At 42.1% G+C, this 12836-nt stretch overlaps 1 protein-coding gene across 2 annotated transcripts in view; it reads right to left on the bottom strand.

Moving 5' to 3' along the window:
• The window catches only part of TRIM33 (tripartite motif containing 33), a 129758-nt gene extending 117131 nt beyond the window's left edge, over window positions 1-12627 (bottom strand). For both annotated transcript variants that reach the window (XM_030327556.1, XM_030327555.1), the window contains exon 1: window positions 12069-12627. In XM_030327556.1, the coding sequence (XP_030183416.1) occupies window positions 12069-12594 (526 nt within the window). In that variant the 5' untranslated portion in view covers window positions 12595-12627. The remainder of the gene's footprint in view (window positions 1-12068) is intronic.
• Window positions 12628-12836: the final 209 nt, after the last annotated feature.

Genomic DNA, 12836 nt, shown 5'->3' on the forward strand with positions numbered 1-12836 from the left:
GTAAAAATAATACCTCAAGAACTTCACAGAATGGAATTATCAAATATGAAATCAGAATATTTTTGGTATTTTAAAAATAAAAGGTAATAAATAAATAAATAAATAAATAAATGGTAAAATAAAAACAAAACAAAGCCAACACCTAAATGTAATTTAAGATAAACTAAATATATGTATAAAGTATATAAGAATAAAGGTTATAAAGCATATAGGAATAAAGTTTATAAAGTACATAGGAATAAGATGTGTAAAATATCTTCGGGGGGGAAAAAAACCTATATAATTTTTTTTTTTTAAATGTTTGGGGCTGGGGGGAGGAAAAGAGGATCCCAAGCAGGCTCTACATCTACACTGTCAGCACAGAGCCCAACATGGGGCTCAATCTCATGAAACATACAATCATGACCTGTGCCGAAATCAAAAGTCGGATGCTTAACCGACTGAGCCACCCAGATGCCCTAAAAACCTATATAATTTTCAAAAACACTGAAGATTATAGCTAATGGAAAGGCATACAGGGTTTATGAATGGGCAGATAGCATATTATAAAGAAAGCAATTTTTTCCCTAATTAATTTATACAGATGGTCTCTGACTTACAACAGTTCGACTTCCAATTTTACGGCTTTACGATGGTGTGAAAGTGATATGCATTCAGGAAAAAAAACATACTTCAAATTCTGACTTTTGATCTTTTCCCAGGCAGGTGATATGCAGTACACACTAATTCATGATGATGGGAACAGCAGCGAGCCACAACCCCCTATGAGCCACATGATTATGAGGGAAAACAATAATACACTTAAAATCATTCTGTACCCATATAACTATTCTGATTTTTCACTTTCAGCACAGTTTTCAATAAATTACATGATACATTCAATATTTTATTATAAATTAGGTTTTGTGTTAGACAATTTTGCCCAATTCAAGACTACGGTAAGAGTTCAGAGCATGTTTAATTAAGATAAGCTAGGCTAAGTTGTAATGTAAGTTAGGTGTTATGAATGCATTTTCAACTTAGGATGTTTTCAATTTACAACAGGTTTACTGGGACATAATCCCATCATAGATCAAGAAAGATCTGTATATTGAGAGCACTTCCAACCAGAATGCTGAAAAGTTTTTTGTGTGTATATTTATTTATTTTTGAGAGAGAGCACATGTACACATGTGGGGGACATGTGGGGGAGGGTGCAGAGAGAAGTAGAATAAACCCCAAGCAGGCTTCGTGCAGTCAGCATGGAGCCCCTCACAGGGCTTGATCCCATGAACCGTGAGATCACAATCTGAGCCAAAATCAAGAAGGGTCAGATGCTCAACCAACAGAACCACATAGGCACCCCTGACAAGTTTTTTAAATGAACTTTTACATGACTCTAAATGTGTAAGAGCAAAAAGTCAACATCAATGAAGATCTCATCTTGAAGATAAACAAGGTATATGTGGAGGAGAGTGAAATTACCTAAATGAATAACAAAGTTTATTGGTTATTATAAAGCTAAAGCAAAAGAGAAATACTAGGGGGGAAAAGTCAAGTGTAGTAATTATCTATTGCTGCATAACAAATTACCCTCAAACTTAATAGCTTAAAACAACAATAACAATACATTATCACTCAGTTTCTTTGAGTCAGGAATTTGGGAATGACTTGGCAAGTAGTTTTGGCTCAGTGCCTCTAAAAAGGCTGCAGTAATATGTCAGCCAAAACTGCAGTCATCTGAAAACCTGACCATGCTAGAGAATCCACCTCCAAAGTGGCTCATTCACATGACTGGCAAGTTGGTGCTGGATGTTGGCAGAAGGCCTCAGTTCTTCTCTACATGGGCCTCTTTACAGGACTGCTACAATGGCAGTTGTTTTCATCTGGAACAAGAGATCCAAAGAGTAAGGAAAAAGCTGTATGCTTTTAATGACCTAGCTTCAGAACTCACTGTTTAATTCTCCTGTATTTTCTTGGTAACCCAGACGAGTTCTGAGTCACTGTAGGCTGAGACTACAGAAGAATGTGAATACCAGGAGAAAGGAACACTGGGGCCATCTTGGAGGCTGGCTACCACACCAAGCCATAGTAAGCTCAGAATAAATCTTCAACTTACATAACCAACAAAGGACCAGTATGTGGAACTTATCAAGATTCTTATAAATCAAAAAATTTTTAAATGTGAGCGTTCAGCTAAAGAAAACTAGAAGCCATATAGACAAATAATTCACAAAAGCAGCAACATAAATTACATATAAGAAGCATTCAAAAAGTATTATTCATTAGCACCACATACTTCATGCTGTTTACCTACCATTAAGGCATAGGCTTTAAATATTTTTCTAAAAATGATATATTTATGTTCATTCAATCCTTATTTTTTCCCCCACTTCCCCTTGGGAACAATATCCATTCTAGCAGCTGGCTAGGGACAGAGGTTCAGTTTGTGGCCATAAAAGAGACATAGGTTAATGTATCCAACACCATGAGCTCAAACTCTGAACTTGACCTCAGGAAAGTGACAGAACTCAACCACTCATAAATTAAAAAAAAAAAAAAAAAAAAAAAAAAAGTAGACCTACAGTGAGCTATTTACAAAATGTCAAATGTCAACTTTGGTTACTCAGTTTAAATGCATGAATTTGCCACCTTCTACTATTCTATAATCTGACATTCTGCCCAGACTCTACATTATATTTGTCCCTTTTTAGTCTCAGAATCCCTCTTACACTCTTAATTAATGAGGACCTCAGAGAGCTTTTGTTTAGACAGGTTTTATGTATCAGTATGTACAATATTAAAAATAAAAACAGAATTTTCAAAAATTTTTATTAATATTGTAATAAATTAAACACTTCTCTTTCTTTCATTAAAATTAAATATTCTATTAGTTCATTTTAAAAATAAACCTATTGTGAGGGCGCCTCAGTGGCTCAGTTGGTTAAGTGTCCAACTTCAGCTTAGGTCACGATCCCGCAGTTCATGAGTTCGAGCTCTGCATCAGGCTCTGTGCCGAAAGCTCAGAGCCTCGAGCCTACTTTGGATTCTGTCTCCCTCTCTCTCTGTTCCTCCCCTGCTCACACTGTCTGGATCTCTGTCTCTGTCTCTCTCTCAAAAATAAATAAACTTTTAAAAAAAACATTTTTTTTAAAACAATAAACCCATTTTAGTGTGTGGGTGGCTCAGTTAAGCTTCTGACTCCTGATTTAGGCTCAAGTCATAATCTCAGGGTTTTGAGATCGAGTCCCGTGTTGGGCTCGGTGGCCAGGCATGGAGTCTGCTTAAAATTCTCTCTCTCCCTCTACTGCTCTCGCACTCTCTCTCTAAAAAAAAAAAAAGAACAGGGGCGCCTGGGTGGCTCAGTTGGTTGAGCGTCTGACTTCAGCTCAGGTCATGATCTCATGGCTCATGAGTTCGAGCTCCAGGTTGGGCTCTCTGCTGACAGCTCGGAGCCTGGAGCCTGCTTGGGATTCTGTGTTTCCCTCTCTCTCTGCCCCTAACCCACTCGCATTCTGTCTCTGCCTCTCTCAAAAATCAACAAACATTTTAAAAAAGTATTTAAAAAAACAATTTTTTTAATTAAAATTTTTTTTAAAATTATATTCTTCATCTAAAAAAATTAAAATAGGGGCACCTGTGTGGCTCAGTCAGTTAAGCGTCCGACTTTGGCTTTGGTAGAGCACCCAACTCTTGATCTCAGCATTGTTAATTCAAGCCCCATGTTGGGTGTGAAGCCTACTTCAAAAACGAAAAGAAAGAACTGCATTTTCCAAAACAAAAAGGCTTTAGTGAAGGGTGGCATTGTTTTAACATTTTTTAAATCTCTTTAATGTCTGGTTTAATATTAGATGGCTGAATACATGCTTTTGCATTTAATCTGTTGTGACAGATTGTTTTGTTAAAGAATATGAAGAAACCTGGTCTTATACAGCTATGGATTTAAAAAAAGGGAAGACTATTTTAATGGCCTCTCAAACAACAGTGGCGGCGGCGGGAGGGGGCACCTGGATGGTTCAATCGGTTGAGTGTCCGACTGTAGATTCTGGCTCAGTCATGATTCCAGGGTTGTGGGATTGAGATTCAATCTCTCTCTCTCTCTCTCTCCCCCTCTCCCCTGCCTGCTCACTCTGTCTCCAATTTAAAAAAAAAAAAAAAAAGGCTTAAGAAGAAAAAGAAATACATTTGGTGCATCTGGGTGGCTTAGTCAGTTAAGCATCTGACTCTTGATCTCAGCTCAGGTCATGACCTCAGGGGTCATGAGTTCTAGCCCCGCATTGGGCTCTGCCCTGGGCATGAAGTCTACTTTAAAAAAGAAAAAAATCTTAAAATAAAAAATACACTATATATACATACATACATATGTGTGTGTGTGTGTGTGTGTGTGTGTGTGTGTGTGTGTGTGTGTATATATATATTTTTTTAAGTAGTCTCCACACCCAGCACAGGGCTCAAACTCCTGACATCCAGTTGCATACTCTACCAACTGAGCCAGCCAGGCACCCCCCACTTTTTTATATTTCTGTAGTATATCATATCCACACTGTTTATTTATTTATTTTGAGAGAGAAAGAGAGCGAGCACGCAAGCATGAGTGGAGGAGAGGGGCAAAGGGAGAATCAGAATCTTAAGCAGGCTCCATGCTCAGCTATTTATGTACTTTGAGAGAGAGAGAGAGAGAGAGAGAGAGAGAGAGAGAGAGAGCGCGCACGCGCACGCGAGCCAGTGCTAGCATGAGTGGAGGGGAGGGGCAGAGGGAGAGAGACAGAATCTTAAGCAGGCTCCATGTTCAGCCCCGAACCTGACACCAGGCTCAATCCTACAACCCTAGGATCATGACCTGAGCTGAAATCAAGAGTCAGATTCTCAACCGACTGAGACACCCAGGCTCCCCCAAGTGTATTTCTTAAACGTCAGTAGCAATGTGGAATTTCAAACCATACTGATGAATTTTTACTACTCCCTTACGTTAAAATCTACTGGCCTATTTTACACTTTAAATCTCTTTCCTCTACAAGATTTTGTAACACGATGCACTGGTCATTTGGAGAATACTGGTTCACCATGTAGATATTCCAAACATTGACATTTCATTGCATACTATCAAAAAATTTTTGACACTTTAATACACTACCAATCTCATCAGAAAAGCTTTTAAATATTGAGAAGTTATCAAGTTCATGATGGAAGATACAAGTTTTTTCCAAAATTCTAATTTTCATTTAAAATCTCAATCTTTATCATTGGCATCATATAATGTCACTTGTTTTCCTTCAATTGACAGGCTCAATTCATTCATTTTTGAGAAAATGGCTGCCAACACCCTGTCTGAAAACCATAGTTTGTCAATCATTCTTTCAAGTAAAAATAATTTTCCATGAAAATAAAGAAGCTAATTCAGCTTTGAATTCAAACAACTGCACAAGTACTTTCCTTCTTACACTTGAGTCTGCAGCAGAAGCATTTTATGCACAGTTCCTGTTTCATCACATTTATTAAAAACCAAGATTTGGGGGGGCCTGCCTGGGTGGCTCAGTCGGGTAAGCGTCCAACTCTTGGTTTCAGCTCAGGTCATGATCACACACTTTGAGATTGAACTAAGCCTGCTTAGGATTCTCTCTCCCTCTCTCTGCCCCTCACCTGCTCACTCTGTCAAAATAAATAAATAAACTTAAAAAACATTAAAAACCAAGATTTAATAAAATAATGTCCTAATGCTTCATTAAAGACAAAATGAAACTAGTATGTTTTTTGCTGTTGTTGTTTTTGCTTTTACTCTAAGTGTGTGGTGGTAAAGACAAAAGGACTTTTAGTGTGGTTTGTTCCTGCTAAGGTGCCAGCAGTTTTACACATCACTGCTTTTGCATCACTAATATAAACATCAGAACAGGAATGAGGCAAATAATGAATAAATGTTACTATGAAAACAGTTTTAACTGCCAATGTCTGAAAGTGCATCAGAGACATCTCCCCAAGGTTTTAAGGACCATCTTTGAGAATCACTACTTTAAGGCATTCTCATTTAGGGTCTGCTAAGAATATTGATAAGGAAATAAAAAGCAGTCAGATTCTTCTAAAATTTTTGATGTACAGATAGTAGACCTTGTGAATAATTAGGTCTTAGACCATTGGTTTACAAGTTTTCACATTATAAATTTTAAGTAGCTGGAGAGATCTGGAATGCAAAGATCTTTACATCTTTACATCTTTACAGTGATGCTGTACATCACTGTATGTCAGAAAAGCCTAGAAGAACATCAACAATTTACCTTCCTTCCTCTTTTTTCTGCTCACCGTATAGAGGTAGTCATAAAGACAATGAAGGACAACTGGAAGACAACAGAAATAATAGTTTTGGGGGTCTTACCATGTGTGAGGCGCTATATGAAGCACTTTACAATGTATTAACTCATTGAATCCTCACAATAACACTATGAAGTAGATGTAATTACTACTCTCAATTTACGGATGTTAAGTAACTTATCCACAGACATTCAGGTAGTAAATGGTGGAGCTCAAAAATGAATTCAGGTACTCAAGTCTTGAATTGTGTGCACTTAACCAACCACAGAAGTATTTCAGTTTTCTTTCACACAGCTTTGAATGCTTGCTGCTGACTATATTATCATTCAAAAACTCAAGCTTGTTTATATAAATAGGGCATTAGAGAAAGTAGGACCTAAAAAAATCCCAAATAGATTAAGCCACAGAACTAGCAAACTGCCAAACAATATATACACTCCTGACGCAAGAATTTCCTAGGGCTTAAATAGAAGACTCCTCAGAGTGGCTTACCATACCCAGTGAGAAAACAGCCAGAAACACAGCAAGAAGGTGCTCTTCATACCAGACCCAGGTATTCCCTCCCACTTACCACATGAATATTGCCATCTCAGACTTTTCACAGTAAGTTGAAGATTCCGAAACATTTTTCCATGTTGATTTTTCCATCATTCCCCACAAATGGTAAGAATATTAAAATTATGTAGATATAAAAAGTTGGCAGAAAAAAACAATACAATCATGGGATTTCCCAGGATAGGAATGCAACCTGTTCATACTGCAAAAGACCTGAAGAAGCTGTCTGGTGCCTTACCCAAAGCTACACAGCTAACTAACAGCAGAACACAATGCAAGTTACTCTCAGTCCAGTTCTTCATCCATATCACCATGCTGTCTCAGAAGTGCCTACTACACAAGTCTCATCTCCTTCAAGAGTTCATTCAAGAGTTTGTTCAGATGAATCAATACAAATCTGTATTTTTATTGATACATTACAGATCTATACACACCCACTACTGACAGTTATTCCAACTCAACCTGAAATAATTAAAAAAAAAAAAATCACAAGGCACTTTTATTTATTTTTGAGAGAGAAAGTATGAGGGGCAGAGAGAGAGAGGTAGAGAGAGACTCCCAAGCAGGCTCCACACTGTCAGCACAGAACCAAATGTGGGGCTCAAACTCATGTGAGGTCATGACCTGAGCTGATCTTGGGATGGTTAACCAACTGAGCCACCCAGGCACCCCCACAAAGCACTTTTAATTGAGATTCAACAAATATTAACTAATTTATCTGTTTTGATTTTCCAAATATTTCAAGAGTAAATAGATCAACCTTTCTCTTAAAAATATCTAAATCCATGTTTCTCAGAGTGTGGGCGGTACCAGAATCAGAATCACATGAGGTACCCATATCATTCCCCAAATCAATAGAGTTTCTAAAGCTCCCAAAGTGGCATTTTAAAAAGTTCGCCAGGTGAGGCACCTGGGTGGCTCAGTCAGTTAAATGTCCAACTCTTGATTTCAGCTCAAGTCATGATCTCATGGTTCGTGGGATCGAGCCCTAAGTCAGGCTCTGAGTTGACAGGATTCTGCTTGGGATTCTGTTTGGGCCCTCTCTCTGGGCCCCTCCCTCATGCATGTTCTGTCTTTTTCTCTCTCAAATAAACATTTTTTTTAATTTTTAAAAAGTTCTCCAGATGATTCTTACTCATTCAAAAGATATTTAATGAACATTCACTCTACAATATTCTAGTGGGCAAAGATAAAGGAGTAAACAAAAACAAGAAAACATTTTAGATTTTAGCTGTGCTATGAAAGAAAAAAGGTAACATGTAAGAGGGTGACCTAGAGGACCACTTTAAAAAGAGCCATCAGACACAGGATCTTTAGGGTGATGAAAATACTCTGCATGGTATTATAATGATGGGTATAGGTCATTATATATTTGTTCAAACCTACAGAATGTACAAACACTGAAAGTGAGCACTAATGTAAACTATGGACTTTGGATGATTATGATCTACCAGTGTAGGTCCATCAACTGTGACAAATGTACTAGTCTGGTGGGGGATATTGCAAACGGGGAGGCTATGCATGCATGGGAGCTGGGATATATGGGACATCTCCGTATCTTCCTCTTAATTTTGCTATAAACCTAAAACTATTCTAAAAAATAAAGCCTTAGGGGTGCCTGGGTGGCTCAGTCGGTTAAACGTCCCACTCTTGATCTCAGTTCAGGTCATGGTCTCACAGTTGGTGAGTTGAAGCCCCACATGGGGCTCTGCACTGAGTGTGGAGCCTGCTTGAATTCTCTCTCTCCCTCTCTCTCTGCCCCTCCCCTGCTCATGTGCTCTCTCTCTCTCTCTCAATATAAATAAGCTTTAAGAATAATAAAAAATAAAGCCTTAAATTAAAAAAAGAGCAGAGAAGGCCTTTCTAATGAGGCAACATCTGAAGTGAGGAACCCTTCACTAAAAACAAGTGGTACTTAAACTTAGTGTGCATCAAAATCACCTAAAGGACTTGTTAAAACAGATGGCTGGCTGGTCAGAGGTCTGGAGTGGGGCCCAAGAATTTGCATTCCTAACAAGACTGAAGATGATGTTGATGCTGCTGGTCCAGAAACCGCATTTGGAGAATCACTGATCTAGAAGGAACAGTTAAAAAGTGTGAAGAACTTTGGTATGTTAGAGGAACAGAAAAAACGCCAGTTATTAGGAAGGGTAATGCACTTGTCACTGTTTCAAAACCACTTAACATGTTGACTTAAGCTACCAGTTATGGCTCCCTAGACCAGAAAAGGAATCATTGTTGGAGAATACTTACATTTGTAAAGCATTTCACTGTTGTTTTTTTTTTAATTTTTTTTTTAACGTTTATTTATTTTTGAGACAGAGAGAGACAGAGCATGAACGGGGGAGGGGCAGAGAGAGAGGGAGAGACAGAATCCGAAGCAGGCTCCAGGCTCTGAGCCATCAGCCCAGAGCCCGACACGGGGCTCGAACTCACAGACTGCGAGATCGTGACCTGAGTTGAAGTCGGATGCTTAAGCGACTGAGCCACCCAGGCGCCCCAGCATTTCACTGTTTATAAAAGCATTTTCACATTTATTATTTCACTTAACTTAGTGAGATGTAAGTAAAGGACTATTAACTACATTTTAGAGATAAAGAAACTAAGGGGCAGAAACATTATAAACCTTCTTTGCAGAAAAGAATTAAGTGGCATAACTATGTACCCTGACCCCAAACCCAGTATTCCTTCTAGAACAACATGCTTGTTTTTTTAAAGAGCAAAGCAAAGGATACATACAGGAGTTAATACTGAAAAACTATTTTCTAGACTCCTTGTCTAAAAAGATGGTGGCTCCCAGACTTAATTTGTTTTAGATACTGGTTAGAAAGCAACAGTGCCTTAAAAATGACAATATTTAGTTCCATCTACTTATTGCTCCAAGTTCAAAAACAAAGGATAGAGAATGAAGAGAGAATTCACACTATTACCCTATCTCTCCCGCATAAATATCAGAGTGCCAATTCCATAACCTCAGTCTCTCAGCCACATCACTCAAACACAATTTTCATCTTATGTTCCCTGTAAATCTCTCACCTAATCCAGGCTCCCACAAGAGCACTGAACCCCACATGTCTTACTTATACTCATGAGGCCATGTACATGGGTGTTAGTTATACACCCATTATCGCTTAGTATCTTCAACATCAATCAAATCCTTATTCTTAACATTTTTAGCTGTAGGTCTCAGTAATCAAACCCGAATCATAAGTGAAATCATCATATCCCCCTTCTACCACATACACATACACACACACACACACCCCTCTGCTTCTGTTCCTGAATTCTTTTATTCGCATTAATAGCACTGCCACCCACCAAACAAGAAACCTGGAACTCAGCCTAGACACATTTGCCTCCCCTATACCAATGTCAATTCCCTCTGCCCAACCTCCATTCCCAAGGCCACTTAGAATTAGTTACTACTAGGGCACCTGGGTGGCTCAATCAGTTAAGCTTCAGGCTCCTGATTTTGGTTCAGGTCATGATCTCAAGGTTTCATGGGTTCAAACTCCATGTCAGGCTTTCTGCACTGCCCACCTGCTTGGGATTCTCCCTCTCTCTGTCTCTTTCAAAATAAATAAATAAACTTAAGAAAAAAAAGAACTAAATAATAATTAAATAGCTGCCATTTCATTAGTTACTATCACATACTACTCACTTTACATACTTCATTCATTCTATCAATAATTCTATGAGGTTGGCAATTTTGTCCTTGTTTCATAACTGAAAAAGCTAAGGCTAAGAAAAATTTATCCGTCCAAGTCACAAGGAGGAAGTAACAAAGTAGACCTCCGTACTCAAATGTGTCACGAAATCCATACCTGTCCCCCATTCCAAAATGCTTCCTTCTTTAATACCTGTTATCAGTCATTTATTAATTCCAAATGCTCATTTCTCAGATTACTGTCAAAATTATCTTCGGCCAACCTTGCCTCCCCTTACTCTCCAATGTGCCCCCAAGTGATCTTTCTGGATCACAAACATGATTCCTTTTATCCACTTGACAGAAAAGCCCTTCAGGGACTTTTAGTCTACACTGCACAAGACAGGCTTTTCAGTATGAATCCCAAACCCTTTTGTACAGGTCAGCAATACCTTTCCCACAGTCCTGAATTTCAAGAACTTTGAAATTTCAAAGTTTTCCAAACCGTGCAACAAAACCCACCCTGAACGGTGGTTATTTCTATCCCATTGGTGAAACATTTGTATGTTTCACTGCAGAAGCATTAATGTGTTTGATAATGACTAGTTAACCCTTAGCTCCAGAGATGTGTAAAGTACCTTGTGCTGTGAAAACTCCCCAATCCAGTGAACCACTCACCCTTCAAGAAACCTGTTCCAGGGTTTCCTTTTCAGTGAAGTTCCCCTGACCTTCTCTTGATGTGCCACAACTACTGTATCAAGCACCCACCTCCGCTGCTATAGGCAGTATATTTGTTTTCCCTATATGACTATCAATGGGCTCCTCACTGAGTATTTAATCCTAGCACACTGTCTGGAACACTAGGGGCTCATTAACGTACAATGAAACCCAGCTGTCTCTAACTCCCAATTCCCTTCCAAGTTCATTTCTCCTTCACCCCTAAACCTTAGGATATTCCCCTAAACATGCAGGCCCTTCGCGGCTATTTTCTTTTGCAGAGTTCCTCCTTCCCAATGTCATCCTAAAATTACTCTCCACCAGACAGCTTCTCTCAGCTCTAAACTCTCCAATACCCTTTATCGTCCTCTATTTTAGTCCCTAGTCCAGCTTTCCCCTAGCCTCGAACAGGGCAAGTCCTTCCCTCCAAGGTAATTCGTTCTCACAGTCCTTACCGCTTACCTACTCAACACCTCTCCCGCTACAGGCCTTCCCTCCCAAAACACTCCTCGCAGGAGGCTTCCCGGACCCGGTCCCCTTTCTCTATCCGAGTCCACCAGCTCCCCGAACCTGCGCTCGGCCGGAGTCCACGCCTTCCCGGCCAGTATCCTCACACCCCAAACCTCCCTTGCAGCCGGTATCCCCTCCCCCAGCCTCTCGCTGCCGGCACCCCTCCCTGCACCCTCCCCTTATCTCCGGCGGCCCACCTTCTCTGGAAAACTGTCCCGGGGCCGTGTCTTCCACCTCTCAGACCCCTCAGGATCGCGCCGGTCCGAGCAACCCCGGGCCCGGGCACCTCCGTCCCCAGATCCTCCTCGGGCCCGCAAATCCCCTTCGGCCCAGACCTCGGGCAGGGCCTCCCGCTCACCTTGCTGGATGTCGCCGTTGCTGCCCCCCGGGATGGGCACGCTGAGCTGGCGCTCCGGCTCCGGCAGGCAACGCAGGCAGAAGGAGTGAAGGCAGGGCAGCAGCTTGGGCTCCGCCTCACGCCGGCTCTGCAAGCTCTGCTGACACACGGCGCAGGTGTCCAGGAGCGAGGCTGGCGGTCCAGGAGGCGGCCCCGCCGACGGACCCGGAGCGGGAGCCGAGGCTGGAGCTGGGGCCGGCGTCGATGCCGCCCCCCCGGGAACTCCAGGGCCCACTGAGGCCGCAGGGGCTGAGGCAGCCGGGGCCGAGCCCGAGGAGGCCGCGGACACCCCCCCGTCGTCGGGCCCGGCCGCGCCGCTCTCCGCGCCCGCCCTGCCGCCTTCCTCCTCCTCCTCCTCCACCAGCACCGCGGCGAGAGGCGGCTCCGCCTCCTGCGCCGCGGGCCCGGCGGCCCCGGCAGTTACCGGCGCGCTACCGCTGCCCCCGCCGCCGCTCTCAGCCTCGCCGCCGCCTTTGTTTTCCGCCATGTTTTCCTCTTTGAACCCGCCGGACCGCCCCGCGCCGCCCGCCGCCCGCGCCGCCGCCGCCGCCGCCGCCGCCCCCAGCCCCAGCCGCAGCCGCAGCGAGAGCGGCCGCCGAGAGCGAGCAGGCAAGCGAACGAACGAGAGCGCGCGCGCACGCGGCGCCCCCGCCCTCGCGTCGCGCGGCTGAAGGAGGGCGGGCGCGGCGCGCGCACGTACGCACGGACGTCCTCCTGAGGGAGGCGGGA

This window comes from Lynx canadensis, chromosome C1, assembly GCF_007474595.2.
Source record: "Lynx canadensis isolate LIC74 chromosome C1, mLynCan4.pri.v2, whole genome shotgun sequence".
Taxonomy (NCBI): Eukaryota; Metazoa; Chordata; class Mammalia; order Carnivora; family Felidae; genus Lynx; species Lynx canadensis.